Below are 17,659 nucleotides of genomic sequence, written 5' to 3'. Positions count from 1 at the left end.
AGCACCTTCTTCCTCTCACTTGGCCAATCCTGCTATCCTGGCTCCCTCTAGCATCTGGGCTTTCTTTTCCTCAATTCATAAATATACACACCTTGTTAGTGCACTCCATCTTCTGAAGCATCATCATTTGCTCTTTCTTCATTCAGTCTGGCTTTATTTGTGATCCATTCATTCTCCTGTTTGGCTTTTACTCCCTCACCTTAATTCCATTTTTTCTTTGGCCCACTGTCATTATAGAGCTCTTGGATGGGCATCTTTCATGTCACATCTATTCCAAAGCACCCCCAATCCACCTTACTTCTCCCCCCCTCTCCCTCTCCCTCTCTCTGTCTCTCTGTCTCTCCCTCCCCCCCCCGTGTGTGTGTGTGTGTGTGTGTGTGTGTGTGTGTGTGTCCCTCTCCTCTTTCTGCCAATTGCTTGCAAACAGGAAGATGTTCATGCTCTACTGTATTTATTACATAGACTTCTGGCCCCTATAAGTATGATTTGTCTTTCTAAAGATGTTTACAAAGTTCTGTAGTTTCTTTGCTGCTCCAGCTTGGATAATTTGGCTTGCTAAGTTTAGAAATCCAACAGGTGTGGAGATTTGGGGGCATTGTAGATCCAGAGGCGAATCAAAACTCACCTTAGGCTACCCTCAGCTACCCTAATAGCTATCACTTACTCACTCCTGTGTCAGACCTAATATTCTATGAAAAACAGGTACAACCTTTGGAATGTTAAAAAAAACCCCTCATTTCCACCAACCAAAGGGCCAAGAATGGGGTCTATATCACATCTTTCTCTACTTTGCTTCTACCCACATACTTAGCATTTCCACCAATAAAATTATAAAATGCCCCCATTTATGAATTGCTTTATTATATAAAAGCCTCATCAAATTGTTACCACATTGGGACAAGGATTTAAGAGTAAATAAATATGTTCCCAAGCCATGGTCGCTAATATTTTGCCCCAGAATAAACGATCCTTTGAGGTGACAGGTTTTCTTACATAACCATAATTGCCTAATGATTGATTAATTGCCCACACTGTTAATCTTGTTCTCCAACTTGACTAATATCAAGTCACCCAAAGCTCCCATCCTCAGTCACATGGTCTGGCCTGCCCCACCTTCATCACTTAATGTGACCCTCGCTGTGATCTGGTGCACCCAGTTCCTATTCTAAACAAAACACACCCATATTGTTCTCTCTCTTAGCGTAGGTCTCAAGTTAGACCAGTCATTGGTTAGCCACTCCCACAAGTTCTGTGCCACAACTATTCCAGCACATCTTCCAGACAGAACAGATTTTATGTCAAAGGTTTTGTAGCTGAATTGATGTTCCAATACCACCACTGAAAGCCTTTGTTGATTATAGAAGATGGCCAGTTAATCCAGATCCCCCATTACTAGGAGATGTTGATAGTCACCCTCATAGATTATAGAAAATTTACACTCTAATAAGTTTCCACATTGCCCCCCCCCAACTCCAGTTGTTTCTCCTATTTCCAGAATAAAACAGGAAAATCCCTCCTGTTTCCATCCCCACCCACCCTGAGTCCACTGACAAAATCTATTCAATTTCCTCTTCCCAGAGAGATCCATGCATTCCATCCCTGAGCCCTCCTTGCTACTTAGCCTCTGGGCCAATCTGTTATCATGGTTATAGCAAGATAATAGAAACATATCTATCTGGCTGCATAAAACTGAAGTCCAGGTGGAAGAAAGACCTCAACATAAAACCAGATAGACTGAGCCTAAGAAAGTGGGGGATAGCGTTGAACACACTGGCACGGGAAACAGCTTCCTGCACAGAACACCATTAGCACAGGCACTAAGGTCAACAATTAAGAAATGGGACCTCATGAAACTGAAGAGCTTCTGTAAGGCAAAGAACACAGTTATTGGGACAAAACAGCAGCCTACAGATTGGCAAAAGATTTTTCACCACTTCACATCTGACAGAGGGCTAATATCCAAAATATATAAAGAACTAGATAAATAAAACATCAACAAATCAAATAACTCAATGAATAGTGGGATACAGATCTAAACAGCACTTTCAGGAGTGGAACCTCAAATGGCAAAGAAGCACTTAAAGAAATGTTTCCCATTTAAAGAAATGTTACCCAAAATAAAATTCAAAACTACATTGAGAGTCCATATTACCTTTAGAATGGCTAAGATCAAAAACACAAGTGTCGGCTCATGCTAGTGAGGATGCAGAGCAAGGGGAACTTCTCTCCATTGCTGGTGGGAGTGCAAACTTGCACAGCCCTTCCATAAATCAATATGACTGTCCCTCAGAAAGTTCAGATCTACCTCAAGATCCATCTATAGCATTCATGGACACAAACCCAAAATATGCTCCATCATACCACAAGAAGCAATATCATCTTCATTGCTGTTTTATTCAAAATAGAGAAAAAATGGGAACAACCTAAGTGTCAATCAACTGAAGAATGGATAAAGAAACTGTGGTACATTTAAACAAAAGAGTATGATTCAGCTGTTAAAATGTTCAGGCAAATGGGATAGAACTAGAAAAAAATCATCCTGAGTGAGGTAACCGGGACATAAAAAAACAAACATGGTGTATATTCATTTATAGGTGGATATTAACTGCTAAGTAAAGGATAATCATACTAGGCCAAGTTCTTTCTTACATAATCTCACAGTCTCTGACCCTACCATTTCTTGCTCAGTTTAATATGAAGCACAGTAGCTCCTTTTTCTTCACGTTTGTGTGCCCAGATCTTTAGTTTTGTTTTTTTTTTTTTTTTTTTTTTTTAACTTCATTATTTCTCATTTCTCCAAAGTACTCAGATAACCCCATTTCTTTTTCATGGCTTCCCTTTCATAGGACACCTTACTTTTCCGACTTCCTCACTAGTGTTATTTTTCTCCTTTTCCCTCTTCTATATTGGTTTCCCTCCATCATCTCCAATGAAAGTTCCCCACATTTTCTCTTTTTCCTCTTTATATAACTTGCATCCTGCTATTCTTCTCTCCAGCATCTCTCCTGTACCACACACACATATGAAACATTTTTCACTTCGCTGATTTCTATGATTATTCCAGGTTCTACATTCACATCTGAAGATTTGGAACCAGTATCCACAATTTGTGCTGTTTGTCTTTCTGGGTCTGGATTATGCTGCTCAGTATATTATATTCTTCAACTGTTTACCTACAGATACTATGATTAATTTTATCATATTTTTATTATTCATTTCTCAGTTGAAGGACATTTAAGTTGTTTCCATTTCTTAGCTATTAAGCAACCTGGAAAAGTGTGTGTTAATTCCTGTGATTTTTGTTGCTTTTGATAAAAGGTTCTTGAATTGTTCATATATTTCCCATCCCTCAACTGTGTTTAACCATCTCTTAAATCATAAGTATTCTTTGTTTATCCTCTGTAGAGCTTGTTTAGTGGTTATAAATTTCTAACTTACATTTTATCATTGAAAGTCTCTCTTTTGATTATGACTAGTGGCTTCCTGAGTACAATAATTTGAACTGGCATCCACGACCTTCAATATCTCATAGAACACTATCCTAAATCCTCTGACTTTCTAAGTCTCCATTGAAAATTCAGCCACTATTTTGGTACATTTGACTGTGTGTATGTGACTTTGTCTTTCTTGCTGTTCTTGATGCCCTCGCCTTGATTCTTACTTTTAATGTCACTTTTCTAGTCCTGTCTATTTGGTGTTCTGTGTGTCCCTTGTATCTTGATAAGCACATTTTCTTAGTTTAGGAAAGTTTTGCTCTATGGCTTTGTTGAAAATATTGTCTCTGCCTTTAACCCAGGTATCTTCTCCATTTAATGTTTTCTTTCACTGAGTGACCAACTCTCCCTGTCTTCAAGACCTAATACTCTATTGATGAAACTTTTTTCCCCTTTTGACTTTCTGAATTTTCATTTTTAATTTTAATTTTGTATTTACTTAATAGACTCTATCTCTTTATTAAATTTTATTTTCTTTTTATATTGTCAGGTTTTTCCACATAATCTTCATGCTAGCATTTATTCATATCCCTTTTAAGCTCCTTAAAACATTTATTATTACTGTTTTAAAGTTATTGTCTTGCACATCATTCAAGTTGCTTCTCTCCAATGGCAATAATTTTTGGAGAGGACATATATTCTTGGTTATTCATGTTGGTTATGTTTTTGCAGTGACACTCACTGAGGCATCCTAGCTAGTGTTTCTTGGTATGGGTATCTAGTCTTTATTTTGTTGAGTTGGTATTTAAACCTGTTGTTGTTTCCCCAATGTGTCAGGATGAATGAAACTTAGGGTTCAATCTTGGAGAACTCAATGTTGATGCTCAAATGGGGTATCAAATGTGGTTCTGGCTCAGCTAGGACCAAGTGACACTTCTGATCCAGGAGAACTCTAGCAGAGAAGCCTAGGGCTCATCCTCAGGTGGGAGAATGGGTAGGGTACTGATTAGAGTCTGGGAACTATATTTAAAGAGGAGGAATGTGTTGCAAGGGGGGACCCACTATTCTCTGGCAGGCAGCTGGAGTGACAAAGTTGGAAGTTAGATTTGTGGTTCTTACTCTGGAAAAGAGGAATGAGCAGGTATGGAGGTGAGTGGGGTTGGCAGGAGTCTAGGAGTCCTACCTAGAGAAGTCAAGCATGGAAGTGGGCAAGAGAACATATGGTGAGTTGGCAAGCAATGGTATGGGTGGAGTTTGCAGCAAGAGTCTGATGTCCCTACATGCGGGGGGGGGGGAGGATGAATGTGCAGTATTACAGGTTGAGAACCAGTGGTCTAGGTTCTCTACCCAGAGATAAGGAGTGGGTGGGCAAAGACCTTTCTGCGATCCTCTGGTAGACACAAGGATATGAGGAGTACCATAAGTCTGGGATTCCCACCTGGAGGAAAGAAGCCTATGGACTCTTTCTATCTACAGTTTCCTAGCATTTAAGTGTCACGGTCGACTATGCTATAGCAATATTACACTGGTTCAATTTTAAATTATATGCTATTCTAAGTAGAGTGATAAAACCTCACAGCACTATGTTACACTCACCCAGGATATGAATCATACCTTTCTCTAGCATATCCACAAGACATATAGGCTATTATACCATTAGTCATCCATGGTTGTCAGATGTGCTGCTGTTGTGTATTGCATTGTTCCTGTCTAAGTAACCACTCTGCAGCCATGAAGGATAGCATTGTGACATCTAATCAGTCACTTTATCTTAACCCATCATCAAACATTACCATGTATTGCCTATCATGCAATACAATAACAGGTATAATAACATTCATTATAGTATATTTTGTAATTGTTCTGTTGTATTACCAGTTATGTACGTGTCCATTAATATCCAGATATGTGATGTGAACTAGCAGGGAAATTGTTGCTAAAGTCTCTTCTGATCCTCTTGTCTACTAATAAGAACTATTTACTGATGTGTACTAGGTCATATTTTAGTGACAGGGTACTTAGGGGGTGATTACAGGGAATATGAAAGAAAAGACAGAAGATAGAGACCATAAAAGCTGGGGTCCAGAGGTCTTGCATTAGCTCTGTCTTATGCCAAGCAAAGCTCATTAAGAAGTAAAGCATCTTATATACTATGTTCAGGGGAGAAATTGGATAGTCATGAGAAACTATGATACAATGGGACAAAGTCAGCAAGAACCTAACCAAACAATGTTGCATAAGGGAACATGGGCTATCTCAAAACCTTACAGAACTAGTACACAATAGCCTTGGAACTGATAACCATAGTCCCTATGATACAACAAGATGGGTTCTCAGGGTATGAAGCCACAGCTCCCCAAGACCCTGGCCATAGGCCAATATCAGCTCTGCCAAGCATATTCCTGCTTTTGAGAAGAAGGGTGTTCCTTCACACATCATGTTCTCAGGGAAAGCCCCAGTTGACTAGCCAATCCCCCAACAATTTATCATCAATAGCTCAAAGGAAATTGAATGTAGCTGATACATGGGATCCTTGGTTTTTGCAAATTCCCCTATTCTCATAAGCAAGTGGAAACAGCCCTGCCACACCCAAGGCCAGAATACAAATATCCAGATCTCTAAGGCTCTGTCTACTCAACACAAAAGAGCTCCAAGTGCAGGCTTTGTCAAGAAACGACAAGAAAAAGGAAAGAAAGAAGAGCCAGAGTAGAAAGTAGACACAGAAGGAATGGAGCAGAAGTAAAACATGGATCAGATCTGGCTCAGCTGAATGAATAGACCACAGTTGAAAATGATTCCGAGAAGGCCTTGAGGTTTTAGGTGTTATGTTTTTTGGGTGTCACAGGGAAGGAGTACTGGGGGCCATGGTCAGGAGCTGTTATGGCAACAAGCGAGGGGGTGAATAAATAGCAGAGTATGCGCCTCCCCTCCTTCTTTATTTTATATGTTGATTTGTGGGAGGGGTTGTACTGTTGGGTATGGGACTCAGAATTTCCTGAATGTTAGACAACTGCTTTACCCCTGAGCTACATCTATAGCCTCCAAGGATGGATGTTCAAGTTCATCTCAGTAGGAACAGAGGCAGCAGAGAGCTCTGGGAAATAAAAGACACTTCATTTTGTTATTTTGTTCTTTACATAGATAGGTGTATAGGGTAGGGTAGGGAACATTGGTGCTGGGACTTCCTCCTCCACAGGGACCCTCCCTTCTTCCAAGTAATCATCACATATGATGAACTCCATACACCCAAGGCCCAGCCCATTCTGCAGCTCATTTACCTCACCATCTCTCCTTCCTGGTGACTTTAGTTCAATTGGTTTCACGTTTATTACTTAACTGGTGAGCGGAGCTCCAAATCTACCACTTCTGCCATATAAGTCAAACCACTCCAACCGAAAAGTCAAAGTGTGCCTTCTTTCCTTAAACTGCTGCTTTTCTAAGTCCTTGTTCTTACCTCTGCTAAAACAAAGCAACTGTTGGTACTCATCTCGGAAGTCTGTTCTAAGTTTGAAACGAACTATTCGGGATACACAGAAGCACAGACTCAGCACATACCAACGACTTGATATACATTAGTTCTCACGACAGTTCGATGCTATAGATACTGCCCTGTCCCTGGATTATGCTCATCTCTGATGCAACCCCCCTTATGTCCCTCCAAGTGACTGGCTTAAGGACGTCTCAGACTATCCTCATCCTAATAAAACCCTGAGCCATCCTGTTCTTTCTTAGGGGTTAAGAAAAATGCACAACTTTTTTCTTGGTTTTTATGTTCTTGCATAGATCATACACTTTCTCCCACTGCAGGGTCCCAGGATGATGCTCCTCGTACAGGATTCAAGGCTCCTGCTTTGAAGGAACATAGTGAGAAATGAACAAACTGCCTGTGGCCTGAAGGGAGCTGCTTTACCACCCCAGAACTGCTTCCCCAAGTGTGCAGTTCAGGGTTTAGAGTGAAAATCCCAACTTCACAGACATAGTTTCCAAAACCGGCCCAACCCCACAGCTGATCCCTTGGCCTCACTCCTCCTCACAAGCAGCCTCCACCCATCCACCTCTGCTTTGTTTTTGTAAAAACCCAGAGTGTTAGGAACTCAGCTCCGCCCTTGAGTAATTCAGCCTGACATTTGCCTCCAAGCCACAGCCTACTACACAATTACCTACGTTCTCCACACCTACTAAGTTTGTTTTGTTTGAAGCCTGACTTTTCAGAGTCTAGCAGGAGTTTCTAAAACACATGGATACTTCTAAACCTTGATACTCCCTAACACAGACAGGCTTGTTGGAAGTCAGAGGTAAACTCTGTCAACACTCACAAAATCAGTATCCTCCAGTTTGCACTCAGTGCCCTATGGAATTTGAGAGGAATGTACAACAAGCTATTAATTGTGCTAGAGCTTTGCTTAATAGGCATTGGTTTGCATGTCCATTTCGAAGGATCTGACATACTTCCGTCAATGTTGGTGCCAAACCTCTTCAAGCCACAGCACACCTCAATTCTGTTGCAGTCAAAAGCAGGTTATGATGGGCTCCATTTCCTAATCTTTCCAAATAGCAGTCTCCATGCTCACCTACTTACTGAGTCGTCTGCCTTCTATGACAGAGGAAATGGCTTTATCTATGCCTATGCCTTGTGTCTTCTCTTTAAGGGTTCTGGTTAGCCACCATCCACTGTGTGTCTTTATTTGCCTTTGGCTTTAAGAGACTCAGTACATGCAAGACTCTGTTGAATGAATTAAAGGTTCTGCCATTTCTCTTTTCCCTTGATGCTCAAATAGCCAAAAGAATATCCTGTAAGCCTACTTCTTTTTTGTTTTAAAAAGGTGTCTTTTCAAACTGCAAAAACTACATCTCATCTTGAAACATGGTGGCTTTTTGTTGGTATTCTTTATCTTTAATCTTTCATATCAGAAAGTAGAATTTACAACTGCTTGTCCTTATTACATATTAGAAACATCAGTTTTGCCCCCAACCGCCATTCCTAGGTCCTAAATGTCCAGGATGATAGGGGAAGCTGAGGCAGGAGGAGTGCTAGGAGTTCCAGACCAGTCTAGACTACAAAGTGGCACTCTGACTCAGAAAATAAACAAAGCTGGGTATTGTGGCACCCACCTATAATCTTATAATTATAAGAAGATCAGACATCCAGGGATGCAGAGTTAGTTAGTCCAGCCTGAGCTATGACAGAGAGAGGGAAGGAGGGAGGGAGGAAAGAGAGAGATTAGCTGGGTAAAGTGCATGCAAGTCCCTTGGTCCACCCCCAGCAATCCCCCCAATAAAACATTATAAAAAAAAAAAAACATCAATTCTTGCCTTTGACTCAGCTCTGCATAGTCCCCTCCTGTAACTAGTATCACAATCTTAGGGAAATTGTATAAGTCTTCAAATTATAGGATGGTAAAATTAGGACAATAAACTGCCTTAAAAATGCATTCCACAACATTAGCTACCATACCAATATCCAATTAGAATCCTAAAACTTGGCACAGCACACACACACAGAATTATGTACATAGCATATTAAACATAGAATCATAGTCCATGAGGAATATAATGAAGTTGAAAAGAATCCCCAAGACATAGATCTTTTAATTAGCCATTGTAACATGACTTTGCCCCATGGGAGTACCTATTAGATGTGTTTCATAGTGATGAGACTATTTGCAAGATGAAATGTATTCAGCTAAACCACACTACTGGTCATTAAAAAAAAGCACATAACATACAATTGTATGTGTTCACAGTACCAGGTATAATGAACAATGATAAATAACTAGTGTATGTTATATTACATATGTTCTATTATTTTACTACTTACTTCTACATATATGAAAAGAAAGTTTACTATAAAACAGTATATTAATGTATTATTTCAGGCACAGTCTTATATAGTTCAAGTTGGCTCTTAACTATATTATAAACACGTGTGCTTTAATCTCATGTTTTATTATTCAGATGGTTCCAGAACAAATCAACTATAATATATGTAATTTTATATATGCCTACATGTATATGTACATATATACAGATTATATGTATGTATATATTATAGCTTGGGTATATATATATATATATATAATACTCTATGTGATTTTTATACAATAAAATTGTCAAGACATGCTACTCACCCTCTGTGTGCATGAGTTCATGTATGTACATATGTGTGTGTGTTTAAAGTTTTACTTAACAGTCCAAAATATCCCATGAAGTAAACATGAGTTGTGTTTCAAAGATCAAGAAACTAATACCTCTTAAAGTTAACCAACATATTTAATGGCTTTAAATGAACAATTCAAATGAGATCCACGGTATACAAGAGTAACACTTTTAACAATATTTTATTGCCTTCCCCCTGAAATATGTAAACATCTAACTTTTTAAAAAAATATTTTAAATTTTTTTTATAGTTCAGTCAATATCTCCCTCCTGGTCCACCCTTCAACAGTTCTTCATCCCATTTCTCCTCCCCCATATCCAAGAGGATGTCCCCACCCCCACCATTTCAAGTCTCATTGGGTGTTAGGTGCATCTTCTCTCATTGAGGCCAGACTAGGCAGTCATCTGCTCTGTATGTGTTGGGGACCTCCAACCAGCTCCTGTATGCTACCTGGTTTGTGGCTCAGTGTTTGAGAGATCTCAAAGGTCTTGGTTAGATCTTCCTATGGGGTTGCCCTCCTCCTCAACTTCTTCCAGCCTTTCCATAATTCAACCACAGGGGTTCCATTGGTTGGGTGTAAGTATCTGCTTCTGTTTCAGTCAGCTGCTTGTTGGGCCTCTCGAAGGGCAGCCATGCTAGGGCTCCTGTCTGTAAGCATACCATAGCATCAGTAATAGTGTCATCCCTTGAAGTGTCAGGCCTTGAGAAGGATTCCAATTTGGGCAGGTCATAGAACCTCCTTTCCCACAGTCTCTTTTCCATTTTTACCCCTGTTCTTTCAGATAGGAAAAATTCTGGGTCAGAGTTTTTGACTGTGGGATGGCAACCCCATCCTTCCACTATATGCACACTGCCTTTCTACTGGAGATGGGCTCACAAGTTCCCACTCTCCACTGTTGGGCATTTTTTTCTAAGATCCATCCCTTTGAATCCTGAGAGTCTCTCACCTGCAAGGTATCTGGTACATCCTAAAGAGTCCCTCCAAATCCCAGCTTCCCAAGTTTGCCTGGTTCAATTCATTCTGTTCAGGAATTCCTTCATTCCTTCAGGGCTTCATTCCTGTCCCCCCCCCCAAATACCTGATCATGTTCCCCCTTTTCCCATTCCTGTCCTCTCTCTCACCCAAGTCCCTCCCTCCCTCTGTTCCCCCATGACTTTTAAGAAGTTATAATGCCATTTTTAATTTGTTTAATACCATTTGTATGTGTTATGTTTCAGAAGATATAAAATAAACTTATGACACAATGAGCTTTATTTCCTCCTGCCTTCTGGGTTTTCACACATGCCCTGGAGCTTGGCAGACAAATAGCAGGCACTTGGATAATGGTGCCTGGACAATGCAGTGTATAATTTAATGACAATCGAAATATTGACTCTGGTCTGCTTCTTGCATAGTAACAGTCACCACAGTGTATTCTAATACAGCCAGCTTTAGAACACACTCTTGTGTCAATGATGCACACAATGTGACTCTGCTGTGACTAATGACAGGCCCCTGCACAGGGGTTACACTCAGGCTCTGAGGCAGCCACTTTTCTGGTTGTCAACTACTTGTAGTCATTCTCATGTTGACTTTCAGGGGAACGATAAGAATGGCCATATCCACTCCATGTCCTCAATGGCTGGAATAGATCACGAGACTAATAGCCACATGGCAGGAAGGGACAATGACAACTTGAGAGGAAACATTTACTTTGTAGCTGGAAAAGACATCCTCTGGGATAGTTCTCCACCTCACTGGAAAACACTACTCTCTTTTAAAACAACTATATTTTTTTCAAAAACAGAGATAAATGTGCAGGTTTTTAAATGCATTTTTGCATAAAACTCTATGAATATATATTTGTCAGTACTTGATGTTTTTTAAAGGTTTGATAGTATGCATTGAAATCTTACTAGTTACAATGAACATAAAGTACATGTAAAACAAAACGTAACATGGAAATAGTCAAAGTTTTCTTGGTGTGTAAAGATTAAACATAATGATTTTTAAATACTAGGAATTGCCACAAGGCTACATTCTTAGCTCTTGAATTATTGATTTAAGGTTTAGGTGCTACACACACACACACACACACACACACACACACACACACACACATATATATATATATATATATATATTTTTTTTTTTAAAGAAGGACTGAGGCTTACACTTTTTGGCCTTTCTTTCTTTCTTTCTTTCTTTTTTGTTTTGTTTTGTTTTGTTTTGTTTTGTTTTAGCTTCATATGGTCTGTGAGTTATTTCTTAGGTATTCAGAGCTTTCTGGGGCTAGTATCCAATTATAAGTGACTGCATATTATGTCTGTTCTTTTGTGACTGGGTTACCTGACTCAGGATGATATTCTCTAGATGCATCCATTTTCCTAGGAATTGTGTAAAGTCATTGTTTCTCATAGCTGAGTAGTACTCCACCATGTAAATATACCACAATTTCTGTATCCATTCATCTACTAAAGAACATCTGGGTTCTTTCCAGCTTCTGGCTATTATAAATAAGGCTGCTATGAACATGGGGAGCATGTGTTCCTATTGTATGTTGGAGCATCTGTAGGGCATATGCCCAGAAGTGGAATAACTGGGTCTTCAGGTAGTACTATGTCCAATTTTCTGAGGAACCGTCAGACTGATTTCCAGAGTGAGACAGCACTACTCTTAACAGTGACATTGTCCTTCTTGTAACCACAGTAATATCCACACAGCTGCATCATGAAAGCACTCATTCATGGAGGTACAAGCTTTAAGTTGTAGAAATCTCAAAAATACATGCAATGGTAATATAATGATGCTTTCCTGACTGGTATAAATTCACAAAAAGCTTCATAAAGGACTTATCTAAGATTGCATAGCTAGGAAATGCCTACACTTATCTCGAAGCCACATAAATGTCAAAGCTGTTACATTTGCAAAACCCCTGAATGTTTAATAGGTTCATTGCTGTATTTTCTCAGGAGCCTAAAATGTGGATATACTGTGGCTTGTCTGTGTTTAATACCTTGCATTCAAGTAGAATAAATCAAGCATGTACTATTCTTTTGTTTTATATCTAAGACAAGAAATCCATGCTTGATCTTTTCTGTGAAAAGCTTAGTCTAAGCAGCAGTCTTCATTTATGCAACAGACAGAAAATACTCTTCACCTCAGATCACCTACCTGTCAGAGAGAAAGGACCCAGTATTTGGCTGACAGGTGTGGCAGCACCACTAAGGGTGTGACACGCTTTTAGGAGCTACTCAGGTCCAACACTGACTTTGGATGAGCTCACAGGAAAGGTGGAGAAACCAAAGCTTGCCATATAAAAATGACCCTTCTCCTGGTACAAGACACATTTGACTTCAATCCAACTCAGATCACCAGCTTCTACACCATGAAGCTTGTCGGTGGTCTCCTGCTGCTCTTCACAGCAAACTATTTCTGCAGCAGCTCTGGTGAGTTGGGTAAGACAGTGTCTCATACAGTTCTGAGGGTTTTATTTTTCTTATACTTTCTCCCTCGATCTAAGCTGCTGACATAAATATCTGATCAAGTGGATTTAAAGTGAGAAAAACATATCTGACCAGGGAGTACCTTGAGGGATTGGAATTTAATCCCTTCCCTTGCAAGGAATTTTACTTGGCACCCATGGACAAAAAAGTCCTAATTTCTCTATAAATATTTATTTCATAGGGATACTTGCAGCTGTGTCAGTAGATGGCTATTCCTCAGTGCAGAGATACTGAGGTCCTTGGATGTCTTCATGGATCCATATAGTAGAACCTAAATAAAAGACACTTCTCTGGAGGTCTCAAGTTAATGATTCAGCTTTTAAATTGGGAAAAGGGGTACAGTTAAAATAAATGTCTAACTTGCTGAAGACATCTGTTTACTTTTCTGTTTGTTTGTTTGTTTGTTTGTTTGGCACAAGGTTTAACTATGTAGTTGTAGGTGGCCTGGGACTTGCTATTTAGACCAGGCTGTCCTTGCACTCACAGAGATCTGCCTGCTTTTGCCTATAGATGCTTTGGTTTAATGTGCACCACCACATGTAGCTCCTTATATTTTTTTCTATATGTTGATTAGGAGAGAAAATATATGGGTGATAAGGCTGAAGTATCACCTGTCTTTATCAAATACACCATAACCTCCAGAAAGAATAAATAAATTTGTATTTCTGATTGACCATTACACATTGACCATTGAAGTCCGTAAACAAGCAGCTGTGACTTTGCATGATGATGGGGCCTATTGAAGTTCATTGCCAGGAGAAATGAAAAGTCTTTGACTGAAGAACGAATCAACACTGATTAATGAAATTCCAGACTTTTCTTTATTTATAATGCTTCCATTGAATTTGTTTTTCAGAAGTCACCAGCCACCCTTCAGCCACAGTAAGTATGCTTAACAAATTTTTTATTTTAATTTCCATTGGCTGTCACTTATTCAACAAATGTTTGTGAAAGATTGATACATAGTTCATGTATGTTTAAGGAAAGCAACAGAAAAGACAGATACAGATAAGGAAATGTTTTCTACATTTATAAATAGTCAATATAGTAAAATTTTTCTTATGCCAGTCTCCTAAGTAATAAATAATGGGAATTCATGTAACATAAATTAATTTTGTGGAAAAATTTATAATCCTAGCTAGCCCATATAAAAGACTCACAATCCAGGTATTTTATTTTCAAACTATAAACCTACATAGGGTGGCTTGGAGCTATACTAACTTATTCCCCAGCGATGAAGTACCTTGTTACTTGCTGTTTCTCTTGACCGTGTGTTCCTGGTTAATCTTCTCCCACTTTCTCTTCTTTCTTCCTCCACTCCCTCTACCTGCAACCCCCTCACTGGATCTTCCAGTCCTTTCTCCCTCCGCTGCCCAATAACAGGCTCTAGCCTTTTATTGACCAGTTAAATTGAGCAGCAAGGTTCACATAGCATCATGCGGAGTACATGAGGATCTGCTAGTCAGGGGCAACGACATCTTGAGAAGCCCGTATTCAGCATTAGAATACAAATGACACCAGACCAACCCACTACATAATTATAAGGCACAGAAATGGCCAGTGATTGCTCACCAAGTGTGGCATTGAAAAGTAGGAAGGGTTTGGGCACTACTGGTATTTGTCATGATGGTGATGTCACTATTTATAAAAGCAGTTTCAACAATATTAGCCTGTCTAGTTGATCCGAGGTAGCTATCCTTGAGGTATTTGAAAAAATCAGGACATTTTCTTGTGTCTGATTAGGTGGACTGTGACATATACAAGAAGTACCCAGTGGTGGCCATTCCTTGCCCCATTGAAAACATACCAGTTTGTGGATCTGACTATATCACTTACGGGAATAAATGCAAGTTGTGTACAGAGATCTTGTGAGTATTAAATACAAAGAAACAATGTCCAGGAACAATGTTCTCTACTCAAATTCTTCCCCTTCCCAAGATCTCTCTTAAGTCTTTATAATCTACTTTTTTCATTGCAGACTAGAATGTGAGAACAAAAATTGGCCAACTATTCTGCCAACTTGAACTGCTCCTGCCCATAGATCCAATTATTGTAATTCTGTGAAATTCTTGAGTTTTTAAACTCATGTTTATCTCTGTTATCTGGAGGCAAGTCAGGAGTCACCAAAAGTGGACAATTAGAATGGCCCCCAAACCCAAGTTTAATTTTTACTATATTAAGAAGTGGTGTTCCATACAACTTCCTATTTTAAGAAGGGTCCATGAACAGATGAAATATAGTATCATATACTATTCCTAAAATACTATACACCTTTAATGCATCTGATATTTAGCCTCTGGTTCCTATAGATTCTAAGTATCAGTAGTCTTAAGGGAGATAGTCATTGAAATTGGTTGGTTTTCCTTTTATCTAAAATGAGAGGTGCAGGCTGTCATTATTGGATCAAAATCTCGTGGACATGGATTGTTTGGGTATTTTGTTAGACCTCCACAGTATTTGGAAGAATAGTTATTAAGCAGATATCACCTTTTAAAATGTAAAATGAAACTTAGCACTTGCTATCATATACCAAATTTAACTTTTATCATTGCTAACTATCTTTCAACCTACTGGTGTTGGAACACTTACTCATGTCCCATGTTCTTGTTATAATTATCTTAGCAAGTTAGAATCACAGGATGGGGCTGAGCCTAGAGGACATGTCTACATATACATTTATGTCTGGAAAATTTCATTTTACAAAAGGAAAGATTCTTTAACACAGACATGTATACAGTCCCAGACCATGAAACCGGGCATGCTCAAGGACACGAGACCCTGAGAGGGAGACATGGTAGAAGGCTTCCCCAGAATTAGAGCATCCAGCTCCATCGCTGTCCTGCTGACCAGGAAAAGCTGAATGATATACCACCTTAACTCCTTTCGTGGAGTCTTCTTTGCTCTTTTGATACTTCGAGTAATCTTCCTGCCCCTGGGATCAGTAGAAGAAGTAGGTGTTCTAGAACTATGATGGAAACAGAGAACTTCTGCTCTGTGGCAATAGCATGGTGTTCTGAAACTCAGACTCGCTGTTTTGTGGAAAATGGTTTTGCTTCACAGTCTTGTTCTTAGCCGTGAAAGAGGTCTCACCACCACTTTCATTGTTTTTGTGTTTCTTTTCAACTTTCATTTCTGCTTTTATTCAGTCTTGCTAACCATATCTCCCCTCAGGAGAAGTAATGGAAAAATACAGTTTCTTCATGAAGGGCACTGCTGACTTCTCTGCGGACAAAGACAGAACAGTACCTTCATCATGGGCCTGAGGAGTGGGCTCTTGTCACCGGCAATTCTTTGCTGATGTTCTGGTGGAGTCCAATCTACATTCAGTCACTGTCACTGACTGTGGGCAGCCCTGTGCTTCTTCCTATCAACTCCTGTCTCCTGATATCCTACCTTCTTGGCATCTGAATTAAAAAAGAAATTCTCTCCAAAAAGTTTACTTTTAATTCTGTTTGTATTTGATTCATGGATGAGTTACAGGATCTCAAATAAAGTAAATTGAAAAATAGACAATAGTTGCTGTTCCGGAGACATTTTTGGACAATAAACACTGACTGGTCTTCAAAATGGAACATATCCCCAACATACAGTTGGGTTCAGTCAGTCTTTCCCTCTTCCAGTCTATAACTATTGTCTATGGATGATATCTGTATTTACTTTTATATTTTTACCATACTCCCAGAAATCAAACTTCCTTCCTTCTAAGAAATCATTCCTAGGGAAGTGACTCTCATTTCCTTTCTTTCCTTTCCTTCTTTCTGTCTGTCTGTCTGTCTTTCTTCCTTCTTTCCCTCCCTCCCTCCCCCCTTCCTCTTTCCTCCCCTCCTACCCTCCCTTCTTTCCTTCCTTCCTTCCTTCCTTTCTTCCTTCCTTCCTTCCTTCCTTCCTTCCTTCCTTTCTTTCTTTCTTTCTTTCTTTCTTTCTTTCTTTCTTTCTTTCTTTCTTTCTAGCATTCCATAGCTTCCGAACCAATCTCCAACAAAACACAGAAGGAAAAGCTACTACCCTATGGGAAAAACCAAACATTAATGCAGAAGTCCTGTTATAGGGATGCTGTACTTACCTACAGCTGAAAATTACATCCACAAGACCATCAACCAACAGATCTAGTAAGACCACTAGATAAAGAAGCTTGTTCTTTTCCTAAGAAAAACGTTTTCAAATAGCTGAAGAGAGTACTAGGTCTAGGTCTTCTTTAACACTTATTTTCTCCAAAGAGTTGGGGAGATAGCCCAGTTGATAAAGTGTTTTCCATGGGAGCAGGAGGACATGAGTTTGATCCACAGCATCCATGTTGAAAACCAATGTGTCAGTATGCACATGTTATCCAGTGCCAGGGAAGTAGGCATGGGTTGGGCCCTGGGGTTTGGTGGTCAGAATGTCTAACCAAATCAGAGAGCCTGGGGTTCTATCAAGAGGCTCTGAGGAATTAAACCCAAGGTTAACCACTGTCCTTCACTCACATATGCACGTGTACACACACCATGTATGTGACGACAGAAAACATGCACACTTAGTACATAACACACACAAATACTAAACTAAGCAAACTTTTTACAAGATTAAAACTACTTGATTGCTC

General features: G+C 39.5%; 1 protein-coding gene across 1 annotated transcript; it reads left to right on the top strand.

Annotated features, from left to right (window-relative positions):
* Positions 1-12,959: 12,959 nt before the first annotated feature.
* Positions 12,960-16,294, top strand: LOC308423605 (serine protease inhibitor Kazal-type 7; the record flags this gene model as incomplete). Its single annotated transcript, XM_080920398.1, has 4 exons — positions 12,960-13,020; positions 13,934-13,959; positions 14,821-14,945; positions 16,249-16,294. The coding sequence occupies 4 exons, from the start codon at positions 12,960-12,962 to the stop codon at positions 16,292-16,294; spliced, it is 258 nt and encodes an 85-aa protein (XP_080776524.1).
* Between the last annotated feature and the right edge of the window lie 1,365 nt (positions 16,295-17,659).

This window comes from Micromys minutus (assembly GCF_963924665.1).
Source record: "Micromys minutus genome assembly, chromosome: 8".
NCBI classification, from domain to species: Eukaryota; Metazoa; Chordata; class Mammalia; order Rodentia; family Muridae; genus Micromys; species Micromys minutus.
This window is presented reverse-complemented; position numbering and strand designations above follow the sequence as displayed.